This window comes from Protopterus annectens, chromosome 1.part1 (assembly GCF_019279795.1).
Source record: "Protopterus annectens isolate FY-2018-M chromosome 1.part1, PAN1.0, whole genome shotgun sequence".
NCBI lineage: Eukaryota > Metazoa > Chordata > Ceratodontiformes > Protopteridae > Protopterus > Protopterus annectens.
Window position 1 is genome coordinate 1,296,293,211 of NC_056726.1, and position 25,145 is coordinate 1,296,318,355.

The window sequence follows — 25,145 nt, forward strand, 5'->3', positions numbered from 1 at the left end:
AAAAGTAAAATAAACACAACTTTTCTACAGAAAAAATGTTTTCAGTTACTTTATATCACTTTCAAACTGACAGAAGAAAGCAAAAGCTCCAATTAAAAGTACATTACGGCTCAAGACAGTCCATTAAAACACAATACTCCTGTCTTTAAAATCAGTTTAGTAAAGAGGAAAATAATAAAATTAAGAAAATGGAAGTTTTTCCCCAAAGGGAACTTACCTGCCCACCAAAGAAAAGCAAAAGGCAACCATCAATTCTCAAAAGCCTCAGAGGTGGTACTCTTCAGCAGCAGTAAAGCTCTGAAGGGCTTTGCTCCCAGATTTGCCTTTTAGTCAGCTCAGCTTGAGCTGCCTGACAGTTTGGGAGCGTGAAAGGCGCCCTGAAGCTTCGGAAGCTGGCAGGTATATCCTTGGCAATATATAATCCATATAGCAAAGGCTACTGCAGCAGTGGTCAGTAGGATGAACATCAAAGCAACACACTGAAGTACAATACACAGCGACAGAGTGAAATTGTTAATGGTACAATTATTTGTATTTAAATTTAATTTTTTTATATTAGATTATGTAGCAGAAATGATGAGGATCATTTGTTAAAACAAAAAAACAGTTTTCCCTTGGAAAAAAATAAGGCACTTGACAAGCAATGAAACTGGTAGAGTTTTGTTTTCCATTTAAATTACTGCCTGTCTGCTTCAGAGGAACTGAGTATATAGAGAAACCAAGTATTTGAGGATGTGGTAAGGAGAAAAAAAGGACTTGTTATGTAGAGTGTGTATTTATTATCTACAGCCTAAAGTTAAGGTTGGAAGAAAAAAAATAGCATGTTGCAAGTTTAAGGTAGGCGCCCTAACATCTATGTGGGCTTGCTGTAATAGTCCCCTGTACCACCAAATTGAAAATGGGTTTTTCTCTTGTATTAATTTAAGCCTGCAAATAAATGTAAAAGCAGCATCCTGAAATGCATATTGGTCATCTTGTTTAGAGGTGGCAGGTATGTATGATGTCTGAGGGTCCTGGGCATCGTATCAAATGTATTAAGAATAGCTGAGTTTATTTACCGTAGGTTGTGTTCTAAGTCACTTTTAATAGAAAAAATACTAAGTCTATAAAAGTATTGTGTGTGTGCTTATGTTCGTTAAAGGTATAGAACTGGTGTATTGTGCAGCAGAGAGCTAGGAAAAGAGAAAAGAAACTTGTAAATGTATACAGGTCCTGGAACCTGTGGTTTCACTAACCAGGGAAGAAAATAGTTATTTAGTTATTATTTAATAGTACTTGTTTTTGTTATCCTTGTAAGGGTACATCACATTTTTTAGGCTTGCATTTACAAAGGTGGATGGATGTTTAACATGTAAGTATTTTTACATGGTCGTTAATATGCCGACTTATCCCTTTGCTCCACCGCACTATTTAAAACATTAATTTAAACCAAAATAGCTATCCAGCATTGGGAATCACACTTAGTATGGTAGAGAGAGTTATAATCTACAATGTTCAATGATTTAAACATTGTCCCTTTGGTCAATCATGACCTTAAAAACTTTTAAAATTAAGATGCCTAAACCCAGATAGAGGACTGCATTATAATTGCTTTCGGCATTTTATGGGCTCATCCTTGGTTATTGAAGGGTGGGGGTACCTTTATAAGTTAGATAACAAATGTTAAGTGGTATGAGCAGTGCCAGATGTGTAATCTGATCTAAGAAGATTGTGGCCTTAGTTGTCTAAAATCGTAGAACAAATGTCCTTAGTTGTAGTTTTCTGTGTCAGACTTTAATAATTATTGACATGGTAAAGCAATTATTACATAGCAGTTTTTGGAAGTAGGAGTGGATGCATCTTTAAAGTCCGCATTCTCTATTCATATCAATGGCATTGATCTAATGGCTTCTATGGAGTTGTCAGGGAAATTATTTGTTGTGTGTAACTCTGTTTTTGTTCACTAAGCAGTTATAGGATTGGGAGACTGTGTTAAGACGATCAAATTGAAGGGTTGGAATAGCCCAGATCTGTTAGAGCATTATTTAAGCCATAAACCAACTGGATGCCATTAATTGCAATGACCCCCCCCCCCAAAAAGAAAAAATCTAGCGTTTTTAATGAAGTATAATGAGTAATAAGTCTAAATGGATAAAATAGCATATGAAAATCCATCATGAGAGGCGAGGGCCAGCATGAGGTTATGAGTTATACCAAAGCTTTTAAAATGATACAAACACAAAAATAAAAAAAGGGGGAGGGAAGGATGTATATCTGTCTAGTGTCAGAAAATTATTATAAGCATGCATAACAGTGGAAAAAAAAGGTTAAGTTAAAATAGTTTATCGCTCACTTAGTGGATGGGGAAAAAAGCAACTGAAAAAATTAAATGGGTAAATTACTTAAGTTCCAAGAGTCCAATGTGAACAGAAAAAAGGGTTTACGGTCCATATTGTATTGCCTTATAGTATAGTTGGTGGTCCTGTTTTCTTAACTTCAGAATGCATTTAATGGAGAGAGATGTTAAGACCTTGCTATTTGTTGGCATAAAGTCTGATTTGCCATTCATGTTCTTTTGAGTCTCTCATTGGTGTTGCCCTCCAATGGACCAGTAATCCGGTGTTCAGTGATGGAAAAGTTGAACTTGTTTTGCCCAAGCTTCTCCTTATTGTTTTTTCTGAGTGTGCTGGAGGTTGAGTGTTGATGTATATCCATGTAATGTCTGGTTATCCATGTTTTCAGTTTGTTGATGTTTTTTCCTGTATAAAATGATTGGCACTTTAGGCATTGTGCATGATAGACCACCACTTATGTGCTGCAGTTACTGTAATTTTTTAGATGGTAGCATTTTTTTGCTATTTGGGCAGTAGAAGTAATCCTTTCTACTCATGTACTGACAATAATTGGATAATATTGTGATTACAGATATTTGGATTTAACATAACTTTTATTTCAATTTTTATAGTATAAACATCGATAGTCATTTGCTAATCAAAACAATACAGTCTCATTATAAACAAACTTAGCATGAACAATAAAATTCTCTGTCCTTGAAACTCATATTCATCAAAACTGCATTGAAACCCACATTCATAGAAAAGGTTTACTTTTTCAAAGCATGGGCCCCTTTTACATATTTTAGAACCACGCCCACATACATGCATGTGTTCTTTGATTCACCTACCTGATTGTATTAAATTATATTCTTTGTGTAATACAGCTCCACTTGTTAGAGTGTTTTAAATTTGTAGTTTTAAATATTTTTTCCAGGAAGTCATGAAACAAAACGTGAAACAATAATGACAAAGCTACCAATTTCAGAGCATTTCAACCAGAAAAGGCCACTCAAACTTCTGTCATTACAGTCCACCAGTATCAGTCAATATGCACGGTCTTTGCAGAAGTAAAAGTCATCTGAATAGTTCCATTTTAAGGATAATTGTAACTATTGAAGGGGTTGCTGTTGGCAAAAAAATGCATTTAGTCTTTCATCTACGAATTCAGTGCCTGCTGCCCTTGAAGACTAAATTCCCTACATTAAAACGAAGAAATGATGCACTGGTAATATTGCTATAGGGAGTGTCTGGCAAACTAACAGGCTAATAGCTACTAGACATCTCATTCAAAGGAGGAAACACTGAGGAGTGCAGCACCCCTATCACTCAAAATGCTGCATAGTAGTGTCAGCAATCAGTTGTGGATAGAGAACCCACAGCCTTCTGCACCAAAAGCAAGTGTGCTACCTGTTGTACTACTGACACTGAACATCTCAGCTTTGAAACACTATGCATGAAACTGACAGACTGTAATCCTCAGTGATTAACAAAATAAATAAATAAAATCAATGGAGACTTGGCAGTTGGTGTGGAGGTCTAAGGCACTTGCCTGTTCATAATTAACAAGGTTCAGGGTTTTACTCTGAGCAGTGTCACTTAAATAGGCAGTGTCTCTAATTGGAGCATTTCACTCGCACACACCTCTCAAGGAAAGAGCAGCTGAGCACTCAATAGAACATGATGTATGCATCCACAGCTTTGCATGATAGCTGGCAATATCTTTCATCTAACCTCCCCCATGTGGGTTAGATGACATTAGAACAATGTCACGAGGTAAGGAAGTTCTCCTGTGGAACCCTATGTTTATGGAAAGGAAGGATCCCCATGGGATTTTACTTATAGTGAAGCTGGAATCCCCCAGCCAGCAGGGGCCCTAGGCAGCTCCCTGGGTCATCTAGTACTGGATCCAGCTCTGACAGAGAGGGAAGTAATGTAATTCCAATTAAATGAGTAGTGAGCCAAACACTTTCAGTACTTTACATGGTAATGCACCATCAAAGAAAAAGGAGAGGAACCACACCTGCAGCCATGGCAACTGGGACAAGCAGGCATGGGAAAGGCAAGAGGAGAAGTATCAGTAAAGGTAGATTCAGTAATAAAGTTGCTAGGTTGAAATGGATTATTGCTTATTGGCAGGACTAGAGGCTGGCATTTGAAGTTGCACTTTCATTAATTGTTCTGGCTTTCTTTTCTCAAAAACCCCAGTGTTATTATCTGTATTATCAAAAAATGATTAAGTCAGAGATACTAATGACTTATGGTTACTTTTTAACAAAGTCCCTCTGATTTAGCCTAGATAAGTGGGCCTTATTGAGCCAGTCAGCTGGCTCACAACATATTCTGCTTTAGTGGAGCAAAAGTTTTAAATGGGGATAACATTTTAAAAGAACTAATTGGTGGTGACTGAAGAGACATCAGAGGAGATGGCTTGTCAACAGCTCTACACAGAGAGTTGAGGGCTGGCTGGTAACATTTATTGTTTCTTCAAAACATGCTAAAAACTCATCCCCATGGAACCTATTGATAGATGGCAGCATGCCAGTTACAGTAGAACAGTCTGCAGTCAGAATGTCATCACATATAACATGATAAAGTCATGTTAACAAATTATTTTGAAGATGACTGGTCCATCTGATGCACACATGCTTGCGCACCAGTGGAGAGTGGCTATGGTCCTTGATAGAAGAACAAACTACATTTCTGTCTTATACTGGAATTTGTTCTCTGTTGCAATTAACTATATTTCCTGAAATTCCCATGACTAAGGTGAATGAATGCCCCTAATGGGTTACACTGTGGTATTGTACATTCACTGCACAAGCATGCTTATGCCTCAAACTCACCAGTCTGTCACCAGCTACTAGCAAGTATGCCCCTGCAAATCAAGAAGCAAGAAAGATTTGACATTCCTAATGATGATACAGTGTAAACAAGTATTTACTTGCCCAGCTTACAGGGAACTCCAGAAAGCAAAGGCTGGCTTGAAGGACTGCTCACCTTCAGGAGGGCAGTGAGCAAGTACCCCTATGAAGAGAACCCACCTTGGTAGGGTAGATCAGTTGATGCAGTACGAATGCATCTATTGTATCCAACATTAAGGATGTTGTTTCACAAGTCCTGTGGCTTAGATGCATCTTAAAAACAACAGTAAGCCAGCTGATAAGGTGCTGGAGGGCTACACTTAAAAAAAAAATGTTAGAGCCACACAATGGTATGAGACTTAATGCTGCAGTCAAACAATAAGGGAAAGCCAAGAGCAAAAACTGGGTCCCAGAATTTTGGAATAATAAACTGTAGGCAGAAAGAGGATAAGACTCCCCCAGGCTGAGAGAGGATGCCCCCACCACCATTATCACAAACCTGGCAATTTGATGACCCAACAGGAAAGGGAGGCTATGGTCCCTCAGAGACAGACTGTTTTCTGAAATGCCCCAACACTGGAGCTTCAGTCTTGATATTGTTCATAGTCCTCCTCCCCCATGTGACTGAAAAAGGATAACCCCGAATGTCTGTTAACATGTTCCCAGCCACAGGAGTAAAAAGGGCTGATGAAGCAAAGTCTGACAGTAAACAGCAATCTAAACAAGCCAAAATGCCCTGCAGAGAGAGAAAGAGAGAATGGCCATGTGCCCCTTTACCCCTGAAAGGAATCACATAGCAGACAAGTACTAAACCAGGACAGGGCAGGCAAAACAGTCTGTACAACTTTAAGACCAGGAGACTAGCCCTTGGATTCAGGGAATTTAGGGATATCCCAAGGAAACTATCCCATCTCATACCATCTGCCAAGGACTGCAGGATTGGGAAGGGAAGACTCACCCACATTTCAGAGAGAGAGAGAAGGCCAATGAATCAAAGCTCTCAAATAAGTGGCATGACCACCTCTAAAATGAAAAAGGACCACCCCAGCCACTTCAAAGGTCCAAAACAACTGAGAGACACATTTGCACATGGCATTCTGAGGAAAGGAAGTATCATTCATACCAAAAGGAGCTGTTAGCCTTAAGATAAATCTCAGCATCCATCCCTACTTTTGTTCTTCTGAGAGAGGCGCAACAGCCAAGAGGAACACTAGCTCTTGGCCTAGAAAGGATTGCCCTTGTACAGTAGCCTGATGGGCAACTGCTACCAAACATGGCAATTCAGATTGTAACCAGATGGAAAATATGGAAAAAGATGGTGTCCCCTCTAGGAAACGTCGGGCACACCTGTTCCCTAGGGAGCACAGAAGGGTTCAGTCCTTCGAGGCTATAGGCTTCTACTTCCACTCCTGGAAAGACTATGGAGATGGAGACCTGAAAGGTAACCTCTGATCACCAGGGCAATGTCCATCCACCTAAAATGATCTACAGTGAAGGTTCTGATGGTCAAGGGTGCAATATTTCCTCGAAAAACCTACCTTCCCTTCCCTGTCTTGCAAAACAAGGATGAACAGGACCCAAGCCCCTTAAGACAGGATGCTAAAGGAAGAAGTGAGCACAACAGCTGCCTCTTTCCAAGGAGGGAGGAGCTTCATTTCCCCAGGAAGTGCAGCTGTTCTCATTTCAGGCTGACTGAGTTTAAGCTTGTCTCAACAGTTTTGTTGTGGCAAAAAGCCTGCACAGGAAACGAGAGGTAGAAAACAGCCAGACAGTGAGGTGACAGGTAAACAGGAACATTCCCAATTATGTTGATCTCCATGGATAGTTGTCACAATGAGATGCACCAAGAGAACCCTTGTCACAAAGACCTGAAGATGGGCCAAAATGGAAGACAAACTGAAAAGAATTTAGTGTACTTGGCCACTGCAAGGCCTTAGTAGTAGACAATCTGTCCTTGTATATGCACTGCCTGGGAGACTCTTCTTTGCCAGCATAATAGGATAGCAGATGGTAAGCAACAAGATCCCTTGACATGTAGGGGCCTTGTCTATTACAAAGGCCACTCTGGAATCCTAGATAAACATACTAAGCTGGGCATAAATCCCTACGTCACTCGATGGGTTGCCAGCTGGCTTACTGACAGAACCCAGACTGTAAAAGTAGCCGACTCCAAATCCAACTCCAGACAAGTGGAGTACCTCAGGGTTCAGTCCTGGGACCACTCTTGTTTGGCATCTACTTCTCTGAAGTACAGGCCAACATTAAGGGACTCTGGCTAACAACGTTTGCAGATGACTGCAAACTGGGAGCCATTATTGAATCCCCAAATGATATGGATATTCTACAAAAGGGCCTTACAAAAACAGATGCCTGGTGCCAGAGCCATGGGCTCAAGCTTAATGCCAAGAAATGTATAGTCATCCCCTTTGGAAAAAAAACATGTATCTATGAACTACGACATAGGTGGCAGGACACTAAACATTGAAAGTGTGATGAGAGACTTAGGGACACAAGTGGACAGTGGTCTCACTTTCGATAACCACATCACCACAACAGTCAGGAAATCCTTCTACGTGGCACACCTCATCACTAAGGGCTTTTCATCCAGAAAAAAGGAGGTCATTGTCCCACTGTATTCTTCCCTCATTAGACCCATTATAAAGTATAATGCCCCATTTGGTATGTACCTTACAAGACATCTGCAACAGCTGGAAAGGCCACAGAAATACCTCACTAAAAGAATCACAGGCCTAAAGCAGATGCCATATGCTGACCGTCTAAAAAAACTCCAGCTATACTCTGTGGCATATCGTCTACTCAGAGGCGATCTCTGCTTAACATACAAGGCCATGTCAAACCCTGAGTTGTTGGACATGCTCCACTTAAAGAAATCCCAATCTCTCAGAGCCACACGCTCCAGGGATCTAAACCTTATCACATTGAACAAAACATGCTGGAGGGATAGGTTCCTGACCCAGAGACTCCCCATACTCTGGAATAGACTGCCCATACATGTCAAGCAGAGCACCTCATTGGACCTCTTCAAAAGGAACCTTGATGATTGGATGGGAGATAGGAAATTCACCCCTGGGATCATGTCAGTCACCCTGCTAGACAGGGGCCCAGAGAAGTAAATATTGTGAGAAAAAAATTTCCAGGCAATTGTTATGGCTAGCCTTGCATAGGCCTTAGGGCAGATAGCCTAGTGCCAATCTATGAAAATACAGAGTAAAGACAGCAATTCCTGCCTAAAGAGTATTCATCCAAAAAAATGAGATGCTGAAAACAGCTCAGCCCATCTCCAAGAGGGTGACTGTGACTTTAACTATGTTATTCTGCATAGGCACACATCAGAGCCTGTTACCATCATCATAGGATCCAGAGTTTAAGGTACATCAGCCTATGTGAGAATCCAACAAAGCACTGACAGACAAGGAAGAGGAGAGTTCCTCCCTGATCACTGACTTTGGGATGACTTCCACCTCTCTTAATGTAGACTTCAGCAGGAGGCAGTAGAATCTGGACAGATGAGGAACACGGTTGATCTTGAGCTGCAGTATGCCACCTTCTCACCAATTCTGCTCCATGCTCAAATAGGTTCATAGGTTCATACTAGGCTATCTGCCCGAGGGCATTTATAAGCCTAGCCCATAGTTTTGTGGCTTACACCACCCCTTTAGTATGGGGAACTATACCCATTATTTTGCTGTGCCTCTGTCTAGCAGTGACACTGAGGTAATCCCTGGAGTATATCTGTGATCTCCCATCCATTGGTCAAGATTTCTCTTGAACAAGGCCAGCGAGGTGCTCTGCCTCACATATACTGGGATTTTGTTCCACAGCATAAGGAGTCTTTGGGTGATGAATCTATCCCTCCAGCATGTCCTATTAATAGCCGTGTCGAGGTTTAAGTCTCCCGCCCTTGTGGCTCTGACGGATCTAGATTTTTTGAGGTGAAGCATATTCATCAAATCTGGGTTAGACATGGCCTTGTATGTCAGGCAAAGGTCACCTCTGAGCAAGCGGTAAGCGACTGAATAGAGCTGGAGTTCTTTCAGTCGGGCAGCATAGGACAGATTTTTGAGACCCTTTATCCTTTTGGTGAGGAACTTTTGTGGCCTCTCCAGCTGCTGCAAGTGTCGGGTCAGATACATTCCGAATGGGGCATTGTACTCTATCATTGGTCTGAGTGATGAGTATAGGGAGACTATGACCTCCCTTGATCTAGATGTGAATCCCTTCATGATAAGGTGGGCAATGTAGAAGGTCTTCCTAACTACTTTAGCTACATGGGTGTCGAATGACAGGCTACTGTCAACCTGGGTCCCCAGGTCCCTGATAACTTCTTCTGTGCTCAGAGGATTACCACCTATATGGTAGCTAGGGGTAACCTTGTTTTTCCCGTAGGGTATGACTATGCATTTTTTGGCATTTAACTTTAGGCCATGGCTCTGGCACCAGTCATCCGCTTCTGTGAGACCCTTCTGAAGGATATCTGTGTCAGATGTGTTTTCGACTACGGCGCCCAGTTTGCAGTCATCTGCAAACTTTGTCAGCCATAACCCTCCTGTGTTTGCTTGTACTTCAGAAAAGTAGATGCCAAACAAGAGTGGGCCCAGGACTGAGCCCTGTGGGACACCACTTGTGACAGGCTTTGAGTCTGACATGGCGCCAGCAACTCTGACCCTGTGGGTTCTGTCGCTCAGCCAGTTTGCAACCCATCTTGTGATATATGGGTTAACATTTAAGCTGATGAGTTTTTCAATGATACCCGAGTGGGGTATTGTGTTGAAGGCCTTCGCCAGATCGAGGTAGGCTGTATGGACTGCCTTTCCCTCCTCAATGGCTTTGGTGACTGTTTCGAAGAAGTCAACCAAGTTTAAAAGGCATGATCTGCCTTTGACAAAGCCAAACTGGGTTGGATCCAAAGTCTGCAAATTCCCTATGTGTTTATTTATGAGGTCCATTATGATCCTCTCCATAGCTTTGCAGATAAGGCTTGTCAAGCTAATGGGCCGGTAATTTCCAGGGTCTGTGGAGGCACCGCCTTTGTGAAGTGGGACCACAGTCGCAGTGCGCCACTCCTGGCACGTATCCAGAGATGAGACTATGATTAAACAGCTGTCCTAGCTGTGGGTTTAATTCCTCGTTGAGTTCGTGGAGCACACAGCCTGGGACACCATCAGGTCCCATGGATGCTGTGTTTTTGCTTTGGAGAGAGCAGTTCTCACTTGGGCATTTGAGATGTTTGGGGGCTGCAACCATTTGGTATAGATATCTCTCCTTTGGGGAGGGAGAGAAGTTTGCACTGAACCTGTCAGCCAGTATGTTGGCAATGTCTGTAGGATCAGTAATCTTCACATCATTTTGAACTAGTTCTGAGCATATCTGGGAGTTTCCTCCCAGGTTTCTAACATAGCTAAAGAAGGCCTTATGATTGTCTTTTGAGTCTTTAGCTATTTTTCTCTCAAAATTTGCTTTGGATGATTTTATGAGAGCTCTTAGCTTTTACTTATAGTGATCAAAGGTGTCTTACCTTTTAAGGATTTTGCTCTATCTTGTAGTAGCTTCCTCCTTTTGTTGTAGAGTTTGTTTATGGCTGGGGTCCACCAGACTGGACGCTTGCCCTTGGTACAAAGAGTCTTTGTTTTGCTTGGGATTGCCTTATCCATGCAGTCCTGCAGGTGCTGGTAGAAGACATTTGTAAGTGATTCAGTGGCTTGAGTACTGTTTTCCGCTGGCTCGGGGGCCTTAAAGGAGACCACACTAGTCTTTAGAAGTGTGAAGTCGGCTTTCGAGAAGTTTTTTACTGTGGTCTTTTTTATTTCAGGTGGGGGTGGGATGAGGACCTCCAGCAAGATTAGTTTGTGATCTGATCTCACCAGTGAGGGGTATACTTCCGGTGTTGAACATTGTGCTCCCATGTTCGTGATGAGATCAAGTATGTTTTCTCCTCTTGTGGGGATGGTGACTAGTTGTTCCATGGCATTTGAGTTTATGAATTCCAGGAACTTTTGGGCTAAATCAGTTAGTTGGGAGCCTGTGGGACCACAACTGGCTCACCGAGATCATGCAAAAGTAAGCCTTGGTGTGCTTTGACAATACCCTGCTTTACATTTTTAGGTGCTGATACAAAGCATTTGCCCTACTGGAGGCCAAAGCAGCAGGAAGAGGGTGCCAGGGGGCCACCCAAGGTAATATCTTCAGAATGTTGGAACCAACAGAGGAATAACTGGAGATTCTCAGACTCGGAACCCCATAAATCTTGTATGCAGTAGGGCATCATGACAAGAAGGGCCATCAAAATCTGAAAGAGCCCAGGGACTCATGGGTCTCATTCTCCTCCATGAGGATCACCACATGGGAGCTGATAAGGAAAGCCCCACATCCACTGACCCTTTCAAATTTTAAGACTGATGCAAGGGATCAGTCAAGGTTTTGCTTGGCCTACATGAATGAGGTACAGAAGCTGAGCTGGCAACAAGCCAACTTCCTTAAAGCAGCATTCACACACCTGTGAATTTAGTTCTCACCATGAATGAGCTACCTGATCCTTTATTCCTTGACCATGGCACAGGATTCGTACTGACTCCTCCTCCTTAACCAGGGATGACTAGCACAGCTGGCCAAGATGGGGTGTGGGACTCCTAGAAAATAAAGCCTTAGACCTGATTACCCATCAATCCACAATCGGGTGACTTTGAATGAATGACTGTTTCTTAACAGGCTATATGGACATAGTGCTTAGCTAATCAGCTGGAGGAAAAGTTAGCACAAACGCTACTGGAGCATTCACCCCCCCCCAAAAAAAAAGGGGGATACAGTGGTGCAACTCCCCCAGGTCACAAATTCTCCACCGAATGAGTGGAGTAAAATCAAACCTCAATGATTTCAGGGTTATCCTTGCCCAGTTGAATCCCAGAAGATTGTGTAAAGACTTGCATCTGAGAGGAGAAGGCACCACCTAGTCTTAACTATGAACATTCAGGTGCAGAAATTCTGTTTTATCTGCTGGGCAGTGAGGGGGACATTCCTTCCAGTCCCACTGAGAACTTCCTTCTGCTAGGATGGGTTTGCCATAATGGGTAATGTCTTCCCCTTGTAAACAAAGGGTTTGATTCTGACCACAGGTTATTGTCTAGGGTTAAAATGGCTTTCATTGCTGTTAGCCTAGTATTTACCTATGAATCTGTGTTCCTTGAACTTAAGTTATTGACTTGGAGGCTGGCATAATGGTTAAAGTGTTTACTCACAGCCACAAGATACAAAGTTTGATTCGCAGCTCTCTCATCTTTGGGAAAAAGAGAACCCACAGGAAAGAGGATTAGCATGCTTGTGCAGTTGACATACGATGTTATCCAGTTGATTAAATTAGTCAAATCCAGTTGCAAAACTAAAGTAGATCCAAACGCCGAAGGTGCAAGAAGTTGTTTTTGTCAGCAAAGTACCGTAAGATAAAAATGTGAATGTTGTAGAGTGTTCTGGACTTTCAATAAATAACCTAGCATTGCAGCCTCTTTTAACTGAAAATAATTTCTTTGTCATTTTTATGGAACCTAAGCATACAATACCTTTGTTCATTATGGATGATTCCCATACACTTCATAAGATATAACTACAGCAGCAAAAAGGCAAAGAACACTAGTTTAAGGGAGCAGATAATAATCCAGGCAGTGTCCTAATTAATGTAAGGTATCCTACAGTCTTTAAACATGCTTCTTGCAATAGACCATGTTGTGGAAGTTGGGTGCCAGGCTATAGCTGCACATATTAACATGCAGGTACTGTATCAGATCCTAATATTCTCAGATGGTCCTCAAGCATTTAGTGGAGAGAACAGTAGTTTAACCTATGACAATGACCACCTTACACTTGTAGATTCAGAGCAGTACAGAAAATCCCATCTTCTAATGGTATTCTTCAAGGACTGATGCACTTCATAAAGGACCAAGCACATATTTAGTATACCTGTAACTGGTATTACTGTGTTCAGCACAGTCCCATGAAAAGACATTAATTGAAATGTTACTGATGAAAAATGCAGCAGGTTCACTTCCAAACCAGCTGTGAAATATCAAGTGGAGATCCTTCAGACTGTGTGCTGGGACCCCTCATAATCATTCATCCCTCCACCTATAAAATTAGTCAGTACCTGCAACTGGCCAACTAACTGTCCTGGTAAACAAATGTAAAATAAAATAAAATTTAGATTAAGAACTGTGGTGAGCACACTCACTATAATACCATGTGTGTTGCGTGAAGGAGGAACTTTTCCCCCTGCACCATCTGACATGCAATGGCAGAACACCCCGCATTCTAATGCTTAAATACACCAACTCTTGACATCACTGATCCCTGGTAAAACCGGAATATTCTGAGGTGCAGCAATATTTACAGTGTTTACACTTTCTCTCTGTCTGTTCCAACAGTTATAAATGCAGTCCTCAGAATTTCTGACAGGCACCTGAAAAAGTTCCTTGCTAACAGCCATTAGTGACCAATGCACATCTAATAAACTGCTATCATGTGGTTATGGCAGTCAAGTTTCTTGAAGGCTAGTGGGTCATATATTTTACCCCTAAAAAACACTTATAATCTATAAACCAAATGTGGAACAGCAGTTGAATTCTTGGGGAAAGAAAGAAATAAAGTTTTCTGATCCAGTGCCTTTTACCACTGAGGAGGGATGATGCAAAGCAGAGATAAGCAAGGAATGACAGTCACAAGCAGAAAATGGCAGGCAAGTCTGAGAGATGGAATTTAGTGGAGGATCTTAAGAGATTGTCAGGAATACTAGAATAAAAAGAAAATATCCAGGCAGAGTTAGGACAACGAAGATGAAGAAACTGAAAGTTATCAAGTCATGAGAGTGTGAAAATTGGGAGAAATACAGGGAGTGAGAAGAATGGTGATTGGAACAGAAATATAGCAATGAATAGCCAACAAATGTAAGTGAAGACATGACGCACAGCAGTCATAAAATAATGAAACTTTAATACATATAAAAATTGGCAAGTGCTTTCATCATCTTAACAATGGCTTCCTCAGACCATTAATGACACAAAAATCAAAAACATTATTAAATTGTCAATTTAAAATTACTATAGACCAATAAAAGGCTCTACTCACATTTTCAATTCCAACTTCTCCATTAGCACATGTAATGATGCTACTGACGTCATCCGTAGCCCTAAAAGAACTCTTAAAGCACCACGTACATAAAAACCATGCACATATGAATTTATAAATCGTAAAATTTACATACCTAACAAAATACATACTCAACAATGAAAATAACTACTAAATAAAACTAATAGGTCTAAAAAACATATAATATATATATATATATATATATATATATATATATATATATATATATAATAGACCATGCTATCTACGCAGACTTGTATTTCTTAAAGCTGGTTTTATGGAAATAACTCCATTGAGTCCAGAGCTTTTATCTGCTCTAAGTTTCAGGATCCACCTCAGCTCTGCACTTTCAGTTAGATTTTCAATATCCCCCATTCTCACACTTTCTTCCACCGTTTCTATTACTCTGAACTTAAATATATGAGATCTATCACTACTCACTGTATATTTTGCTAATGCATTAGTTGTACTTTTCATTCTTATACTGTACATATGTTCCCATACTCACTCTCTCAGCATTTGGTTGGTCTTTCCCACATAAAATTTGCTACAGCATTCACACTGTGCAAGATAAACTAAATTCTTGGTCGAGCAATCTGCCTTCACCTTAAATTTATAATTATTTAGTGTCTGGATATACAAACAGTGGGTTGCCTTTTCATCCAGTCATAAGTCACTGAAAAAAAATAACTGAAAAAAGCATTTAATCTAAAACACATTAGGTTGGATCATAATTACATTATAGGCAATCCAAGGTATAAGTGGTTTTGGATTTCAGGTTTCTATGAAATACAGGGTGAATAAGTCTAAATCACTGGTTCTACCACGGAACCAGAAAAAGACAAAAGAACATCTCGGTGATGTGGCACATTGAGTCAGTTCTATTTTTTTTTTTTTTTTTTGTAAATCTGGATATAAAATTAACAAAGATAAAGGCTATAATTATAAACCCACACATGAATTGGTTCAATAATGCATATTAATGGGGACATGACAAAACGAAGCATTTAGGATTAGGATTAAAAAGGTTTCTGTTATGCAGCTAAGAATATGTGGGAAGAGACTAACCAAAAATATACAAAAACTGAGGAAGTGGGACCTCTTGCTACCAGGTGGATATAGATATGAATAGCAAGATACAATCAATAAACATGTTTTTGAGTCTCTTTAGTTTTATACAAAGGTCAGGCATATTTTACCAACTAGAGAAGAGGTTGTGGATAATAAATAAAGAACTGGATGATTTTATTTGGGAGGGAAAGAGGAAAAGTGTCACGTTGATCCTCCCAATAGAAAAAGGAGGTTCAGGATTGCCTGATTTGAAGGACTATTTTAGAGCTACACAGTTAAAACTATAACACTAGCAGAAAGCTGCAATTCAAAGTGGAAAGAGATAAAGTGGGGTGGGGATTGAAAAAATAAAGAATTGGATTTTAGATGCAGATCCTTAAGGAAAATAAGTCTTACAGAATATTATATTCATAAAGTAGCAGAAAGTCTACTACAAACTATTCTAACAAAGGGATGGAGAAATGAGATTCTACCAACAGAGATGACTGCAATTAGGGGTACAGAGAACAAGCAAGAGGAGACTGGAATTTAGTGAAGGAAGCTGGCAAATGAACCAAAGTATTGGGACAAATAATTAAATTGGGAAGGAAAATAATGGGAAGAGGCCAAGAAGACATTTGGACTGCAGGCTAGTGACTGCCTATCAGGGATTGATATCAAAGTATACACAAAGAGAAAGGGATAGGGGTATCCTAACGAAAGACCTGCACTGGTTGAGTTTTAAGTTGAACTTAGAACAGAAGCTACTGTTAAAAAAGGGATGATTAGTAGGGCATATAAAATACTGCATGATAACTATATGAGAAGAGGTCAGACAAAATTGGGAAGAGAGAGTAGATTTTCAGTTCACAAAGAAACAGTGGGAAAACATGTGTGGCTCCCAAATACACAGCAAAATCTAGAAGATTATGGATTTTTGCCTGGAAGTGTTCACATAGATATTTTTCTTCAGGCAGATGGAAAACGATAGAGGTGTAATGGGAAAGAGAGAGGTACCTGGAAGCATATGTTCTCAAGAGTGTAATTAGTTGGTAGACTAAAAGCTCCCCACAGGATACAGTGTGTTAGGAATACTGGGCAAACAAATGAGTGTAACTAAGGAAATGATGTTTTTGAGTTGGGATACAATATTGGAATTGCTTATACATAGCAAGGTCTTGTTAGGTTTAATTCTGGTGGCTGCCAAAATCAATTACTAGAAAATGGAAATCAAAATCTAAACCAGCTACACTTGTAGTGAATATTGTAAGAGAAAACATGAAGTGAGATCTTTAGAAAAGGGTAGGTGTAAATTACATAGAAAAACATAGAAATTGTGGGAGTAATACATGCAGAAAAATGTTTTGGAGTAGGAACATTTAAGAGAAGTTAGGAATTGATCAATTTAATGTTACTTTGATTTTATGACATCAGTATATATGATATACCCAAACAGAAAGCTCAGAGACACTCCAAGGCTGTAAATGTAAATAAAGTTCTCAGATAAAAACAATTCCAAGTAGTAAACTCCGACAAATCCAATGGACGAAGTTTGAAATAAAGATAGATTTATTGTGCAGAGTTAGGTTAGCGCTTTCACCCTGTTGGGCTTCCTCAGACTTTTAATAAGTATATAGTATGTATTATAGTTACATCTACAACCTTGGAGTGTCTCTGATCTTTCTGTTTGGGTTTATCTTTGTTTTTTTAGCAGCGGAGCACTTACTTCCTAGTCACTTGCTCTATTGACTTTGTTTTACGAATATATATGATATACAACAATATATGTGATGCATAATGTTTGTAAATGTGAACTTGTTAATATGATTTGATTACTTTAAAATAAATGTAAGTTTGCCTCTGTTACAAGTGATAATTGAGTAAAGGTGTTTAAAAAAAAAGTACAGTTGTGTAAAATCTTGCCATAATAGTAGATGCCCTTCTCTTCACTGTTGCTGTATTCTTTACATAAGGGGTTCTCTTCCAAAGGTAGCCCAATGTCCAGCCAGTATAACAAAGCCTTAGGAACATATAGGTTTTGTATGTCACATGCATGCTCCCCACCCAAGGCTTAGGGCATAAAGATGACACATGGACATACATACCTCAGAACTGAAAAGCCCCAGGAGGAATAAATATTCCTAAGAACTACGAGGAACATGTGCATCCAGAAGGAGAAAAAGTAAAGGAATTTTCAGGCCAGGAATAAAGAAGGAATAGGGCTGAGCAGAAGGGGGAGGAGGGAGGAAGGGCGTGAATACTGCAACACTGAAGAGGACAACTACTGTTATAAGATTTTAAACAAGTGTACTATGTCCTTCCATATCACTGTTGCTGTATCCTTTACATAAGGGAGCGTACAAAAGCTCAAGAGGAAACTTGGGAGGAAGAAGGCCCACAGGAGCCCTCTAGGGCACCATGCAGGATAGCTCTGGCAAAGCTAGCTGTTGCTCTGGAAACAACATCCAAATTGTAATGCTTAGTGAAGGTGAAGGTATGGAAAGAAGTCCATGTAGCAGCCTTAAGGATGGAATCAGTATCCATTCCTTTGGAAATAAAAGCACAATAGCAAGCAACAGCTCTAGTGAAATAAGCCTTTACAGAGGTAGAAAGGCATTTACCATGGAAGGAATAACAAAAAAGAAATGGCCTTAGTGGTTCAAGAGGTTATGGTTTGATTAGAAACAGCCAAACCATGAGATCTGGGATGAAAGGTAACAAAGTTATTCAGATTTGTAAATGGCTCTAGTCTTATCCAAATAATATCTGAGCTGTCTATGCAAATCCAGAGTGAGAAGAACCTCCTTACTAGCACACAGCGGAGAAGGAAAAAAGGAGAGCAAATTGATAGACTGATTAAGAAACAACTCATTAACCACTTTGGGTATACAAGGATTAGTATGAATAAATAGCTTGTCCCTATGAAAATCTGAGAAAAGAGGATGGAGTTCAGAGACTTTTTTTTAGCAGATGTAAGGGCCAGAAGAAGAACAGTCCTCTAAGTACAATGTTGCAAGGAAGCTGAAGCTGTAGACTCATGAGTCCATTTTTCAAGCAAAAAAATTGAGGTCCTAGGAAGGTGGAATAGGCTTCCTGGGAGGCCTAATGTCAAGAATGCATTTAAGAAACCTTTGCTCAAAGCTAGAGGCCAAAGGGGGAATCAAAGGCAGACAAGCAGCAATAGCTGACAGATAAGCCTTAACAGAATATGCCAGCTAGCAGTGAACAAATCACACAGATGAGAGAACCAAAGGAACATCAACAGTAAGTGGATAAAGGTTACAAGAAAGACGCCAAACAGAAAATCTCTTTCATTTGGACAAATAAGATTTTCTAATAGTGAGTTTTCTGGCCTCCTGCAGTACCCAAAGCAAGTCCTCAGAAGAAAGGTGTCTGAAAGGGATCAAAACCCTATCACCCACAATGTCAGTTGAAGAGTGGACAGGTGGGGATGGGTGAGATACTTCTTGTCTTGTGTGAGAAGGTCCACCCTGTGAGGTAAGTTGTGATGATTGCCCTTGGCTAATTGCAGAAGAGAGAACCAGTGATGTATGGGCCAAAAGGGAGTCACCAGCAAGATTTTGGGAACATCCTGTTTTATTTTAAACAGGACCTTTGGAAGGGGAGGGACGGCATAAAGAAACATCCCCTTCCAAGGAAAAGAGGTTGTCCACCTTCCAGGCCAGCGGACATGGGATTCTGGTGCAATAGAGAGGAAGTTGTTGTTCAGAGGGGAGGCAAATAGATATAAGTACCTCACTGATGAACAATGTCCAAAAACACATTCCTGTGAAGCATACACTCTTGGGATTGTGTTATGGACCTGCTCGGAGAATCTGCCACTATATTCTGATCCGAGGGAATATAAATGCCTGAAGGGTCACATGATACTGGATAGCTAGATCCCAAACCTAAAGAGATAATATGGACAGGAGATAAGACCTTGGCCCCCCTTGCTTGTTGATATACCACATCACTGTAGTATTGTCTGTGAGAATTTTGAGGAGCCCTGGAAGGAAAAGGGAATGAAAGGTCTGAAGAGCCAAAAGAAGAGCTCTCATCTCTCTAACATTTTGTCAAAGAGACCAAAGGCCCTACACTTTTAGAAGAGTTCCCGATGGGATTGGAAGTTGAAAAGGAAGCTCTGGGTTGAGGAACAATTGATGGCCCTACCACTGAAGTTCCAGCTTCAGGCATGGAAGAAGGACTAGAAAATCTAAATGATGAGACTTTTGAAGCCAAACTGATTTTAGAAACCACTGGAGCTTTCTCATGGAGCTTGGCCAGAGGAAGCATAGGAATGGTGGAAGCAATGTAACCCTGAGCCTCCAAGGTTCCCTGGCTATAATTGAAGCCAGAGGAAGAAGGATTGAAAGAAAGCAGTCAGGGAGGAGGCAGGAATGCCATGATTGGAGCAGTCTGGTGCCTGCACCCCAGAAAAACATGATCCTGAGAAGGAGTTAGTAATGATTTTTGGAAATTTACAGTAAACCTCAAGATTTGCACAGGAGAGAAATAGCAAAGTCTAGATGCTGAAGTAGAATCTCCAGAGAACAAGCCTGAACAAGCGGGTCATCGAGGTAAGGAAAGACTATATCCCTGTCAACCTGCAGAAAGCAATCATAGGAGCAAGGCATTTGGTGAAGACTCTTGGGGCAGTAGAGAGGCCAAAGGGCAAAGCAGAGAAATGAAAATGCGAGGAAGCAACAGAGAAACATAAAAACTTCCTGAAAAGAAATTGAATGGAATGCGTAGATAAGCATCCTTGAAAGCAAGGGACACTAGAAAAGCCTGAGGAAGTAGAAGAAGAAACAAGGTTTGAAGGGATGTTATCTGAAAGGAATGGACTTTCAGTAAGGTGTTTAGATCCAGAATGGGTCTCCAGGTGCCTTCTTTCCTGGGGACCAAGAACATTCTGGAGTAAAACATTCTCACCACTGAGCATTTGGAACTTCTTGAATTCTTTCTTGAGCCAAAAGGCCCTAAAGCACTGGAAAAAAGGGCAATTGTTCCTGAGGAGGCTGTGGAATACCCAAAAATGGGGGAATAGATTTCCAAACCTTGTAATAACTCTGGCAAATTAATGAAAGAGCCCAGGAGTCTTTAACCAAATAGTAAGGGACAGGGAAAGACAGAGAAAGAGGAACATGACTGTGAAAAACAGGGCAAGGATAGTCAGACAGTACCTAGTTGGTCAGAAAAATGAGGCTTCTAAGTAGAAGGTGTTTTGGTAGCCATAGGAGGAGCCCTTCTGCAACCTTTTTTTACCTTTGGGGGAGGGTGAGACTGTCTACAAACAAGGGCAGGCTTGTAGAGGTAATTCCTTTGAAATTTGTGAACAGGCAAAACAAAAATATGCTTTAAATTCTGTAAGGTCATACCATTTTCCTGTAGGAACTTAAACAACTCTACAGCAGTAGCTCCAAACAAATGCTGATTATTCAGAGGAGCATCCCTACGGTTGAAGCCTGAGCTAGGAATATCTCCTCAAAACAGAACCAAAAGCAGCAGCCCTAGATGAAGTATCAGCTGCATCATAGCTGCATTTAATGGAATGGCAAGCAACTTGGGAAAACATCTCTAGCAAGGAAGGAAAAGAATCCTTCCCCTCAAAATCCAGATCTAAAATAGCCTGAATGGCCTGAGAAAGGGAAGCTAAAATATATCTGGTCATATGTATTTGATAATGCAGAGACTAGAGTAGTCCTTAGGATGGACCAAAACATGCTTCAGTTTTTGTCTTTTCTTAGAAGGGACATCGGTCCGAACATACTGGCGGTTCCAACCCTTGGTGAGATTTGATAACAGAACCCGGAACGTCTTCCCTGACCAATATCTGCAGAATCCCTCTAGACCCTACAAGGTAATTAACTGAGGTTCCAACTTGACATCCAGAGCAGATGCCTGCAAAGCCTCAGAGGACATGTAAAAAGACAGATCCATGCCAGCCTTTGACAGGGTCCCAGCTGAGGAGTCTGATGTAGAGACCAAATGACATACGGAGCTATTACCTGCTTCTAGAGGAACACCTGGTGGAGGGTGGACAGCTAAAGAATCTGGCAGAGACTTCTTGGCCTTCTTCTTACTTAGCGGGAGTATCTCAGGGTTAAAGGATTGTGTCATGGCACTATGGGCTAACTGTTTAACTCATTCACTCCAGTGGTGCTCAGGATGTTTGCACTGTATCTTCCAATGGGCAGAGCCTAAGCCTTTTGACAGAATCAAATTTTGTCCTCACATTTTAAACAGATGTTCATATATCTGGAACAAAAGGGATTACGAAAGAAGTGTAAATGTCAAACTCTTCAGAACAAACTATTCTTATACTGGTAGTATTCTTTAGGTTCTAGGTCTTAAATTTTATAAGTCGCAGTAAATACAGGAACTATTACATTTGTAATGTTTTGTAAACAACTTCCAGTATCTCAGCAACCACTCAAGTTACACACAGTGTCAGCAGCATTTTATTCATGTACCTAAGAGCTTTCATTTAAGGCTAAGGAGATCTGTCTGTGTTACCTTGTTGTTGAGATATTTAGAAAAATGTGAAAATTATAGCTATATGAATCTATCATAAACACAACAGTTAATATCTATTTACCTGCAGAAGACAGAGGTCCAATATTAATGCAGTTTAGTTTGCTATTGTTTAAGCTTGAAGATGAAATCTTTTAAAACCTTGTACATAGCATGATTTTGGAATTATTGATGAAGATATGTACAAGCAATATTTGATGCCTAGAGGTGCCAGTAGGAGTTAACTGCAGATTCACCTGGAGGTGTCAGATGTAATGAGTTAAGCCATTGGTTTTCAAGATAAATGGTCAGGGAAGACAAATGACTTCTGAGTGTCTTGGGCACAAATGCCTTACAGATACCACAAGATGTGTGATTGTGAGAAGCACCCAAACAAAAAAGACACTGTGTGTGATGATACGTGTGGGGAATCTGCCTCCCACATTGACATTTTCCTTTCTTAGATGATATAAATTCTAGGTAGTAAAATAAAATACAAGACCAAGGGAAAAAAAGAAAATAAGGCACTTATCTAGTACTAAATATTCAGTACAGCTACAAGATGTTCAGACCAACTGACAAAAATGGCATTCAAACTGGCGGCAAAGAACTTCTGGGTAGTTGCATCCTTTCATCCCTTTTATACCCCACGTTCTGCATGGGAAGCATAAATGCGATGTACAGCACATACAAGATGTTTTAGGCTTTTGCATACTGGCCAAGCATCAGGCTGCCCTGGGCAGGGGATCCCTTCTATGTAGCATACTACAACAGTGATTTAGAAGGACATCTGTACATTCTTCTGATGTAATTGGTATTGTGAGATGCATTGTCTTTCACACCCAACACAAGCCTCCATTTTTCCCAGGTGAAAGCGTGGTTACTGCAGCTCTCTCTTTAGCCATTTAATTTTCCCTTTGGTTAGTTAGAGAAAAATGAACAGGATTGTTCTGTACTGACTGGTGTTATCATGATCATGGCAGTGGTGTGCTGTATGTGGACAGGAGCAAGAAAATGAAAGAAGTTAATTTTTCTACACAGTAGCATGGAAACAACCCCTGTCCTTGTATTTCATAGATTCATATTGTCTGTTAGGCCACAATAATGATCATTGCCAACTTCCAGCAATCTCAGAAATGGTATCCAGTTGCCATTATTGGAGGGGTTGCTTCAGGGGAATCCCCTTTGTTAAAATCTGGTTCTATCTCTCATGGTCCCAAGGTGCCTCTTTTATCAGCATTCTGTCAGATCGAGGTACCTGTAGGAGGGAATTCAGTGGTCCTTAAGTTCAGATATAAAGATGACAAGTACTCAATTCCTCTTCAAGTAGAAATTCCTTTAGTGGCAGATAAATGCTGCTTAGAAGACGGAACACTGATAAAACAGGCACCCCAGGGCCACGAGAGATAGAAGCAGATTTTAACACGGGATTCCCCTGAAATATCCCCTCCAGTAATGGCAACTGGATACTAATTCTGAGTTTTTGCCTGTGACTCCTGTAGTGGCTGAACTTCCAGCAGTCTAGGAAGTGGACATTAATTGCTGCCAATTCCATTCTGTACATTGATTGTAATGTAGTTGTTATGATCCAAACATGGTTACATTATATTCTCAAAGTAATATAGCATTTGGTAAGGATTTTACAAAGTACCACAGAACACAACCAAGCACAATAATGTTTTATTGTTTCCTGTTTCTTTTTTATTTTTCTGTAGGCCAAAGTGGTGCAGGAAACAACTGGGCAAAAGGTCACTACACTGAGGGAGCAGAATTAGTGGACTCGGTGCTGGATGTAGTAAGGAAAGAATCTGAAAGCTGTGATTGCCTGCAGGGCTTCCAGCTAACCCATTCTCTTGGAGGTGGCACTGGCTCTGGAATGGGAACGCTCCTCATCAGCAAAATCAGAGAGGAGTATCCCGATCGTATTATGAATACCTTCAGTGTTATGCCATCTCCTAAGGTCTCTGATACAGTAGTAGAACCATACAATGCAACCCTTTCTGTTCATCAGCTGGTAGAGAATACAGATGAAACTTACTGCATTGACAATGAAGCACTGTATGATATCTGCTTCCGTACACTGAAACTTACAACACCAACCTATGGGGACCTCAACCACTTAGTGTCTGCTACCATGAGTGGTGTAACAACCTGTCTTCGCTTCCCTGGCCAGCTGAATGCAGATCTTCGGAAGTTGGCAGTTAACATGGTGCCTTTCCCTCGTCTGCATTTCTTTATGCCAGGTTTTGCACCCTTAACCAGTCGTGGCAGTCAGCAGTACCGTGCTCTGACTGTGCCAGAGTTAACACAACAGATGTTTGATGCCAAAAACATGATGGCTGCCTGTGATCCACGCCATGGCCGTTACCTTACAGTAGCAGCCATATTCCGTGGTAGAATGTCTATGAAAGAAGTGGATGAGCAGATGCTCAATGTTCAGAATAAGAACAGTAGTTACTTTGTTGAATGGATCCCCAACAATGTGAAAACAGCTGTTTGTGACATTCCACCAAGGGGCCTCAAAATGTCTGCCACCTTTATTGGTAACAGCACAGCCATTCAAGAGCTATTCAAAAGAATCTCTGAGCAGTTCACTGCTATGTTTCGACGCAAAGCTTTCTTGCACTGGTACACTGGTGAAGGCATGGATGAAATGGAATTTACTGAAGCAGAGAGCAACATGAATGATCTTGTATCTGAGTACCAACAGTACCAAGATGCCACTGCTGATGAACAGGGCGAGTTTGAAGAGGAGGAAGGTGAAGAAGAGCCGTAATCTCACTCATGAGTTTCCAGACATCTTCACTGTTGCCATCTTATTTTTTTTAATATATTCCATGCCAGTCAAGCTACACAGATTGTTTGTTCACATTTTTATACTTCAGTATTCAGTTTTTCTAACACTAAAATGTAAACGTAACCCAAATTGTGCAACACGTCTTACATTATTGAAATGCCAAAAGTTCATTTCTGCTTATTACTGGCTGAAAACATAAATGGTTTTCATGATCTATAGTGTCTGGAGTTATTTTTATTTAACAGGGACACCAAAATGCTTACCAGATAAAATGCATAACTTTAAAATATTAGGATAATTCATCTTGTAGTTTGCAACACTGCATGCTTAAATTCCACCAAAGAATTGTTTTTAATCATATTACTTGCATGCTTGTGTACAAGAGGTAGCAACAATGACAATGTTTGTCGTAGCCCACCATCACGCACAGAAAAGGGTATTTCATGTTTATGAAAG

At 40.7% G+C, this 25,145-nt stretch overlaps 1 protein-coding gene across 1 annotated transcript in view; it reads left to right on the top strand.

Moving 5' to 3' along the window:
* The window catches only part of LOC122810095 (tubulin beta-2B chain), a 64,580-nt gene extending 39,677 nt beyond the window's left edge, over nucleotides 1-24,903 (top strand). The window contains exon 4 of the mRNA XM_044081574.1: nucleotides 23,608-24,903. Coding sequence (XP_043937509.1) covers nucleotides 23,608-24,668 — 1,061 coding nt within the window. The 3' untranslated portion in view covers nucleotides 24,669-24,903. The remainder of the gene's footprint in view (nucleotides 1-23,607) is intronic.
* The last annotated feature ends 242 nt before the right edge of the window (nucleotides 24,904-25,145 follow it).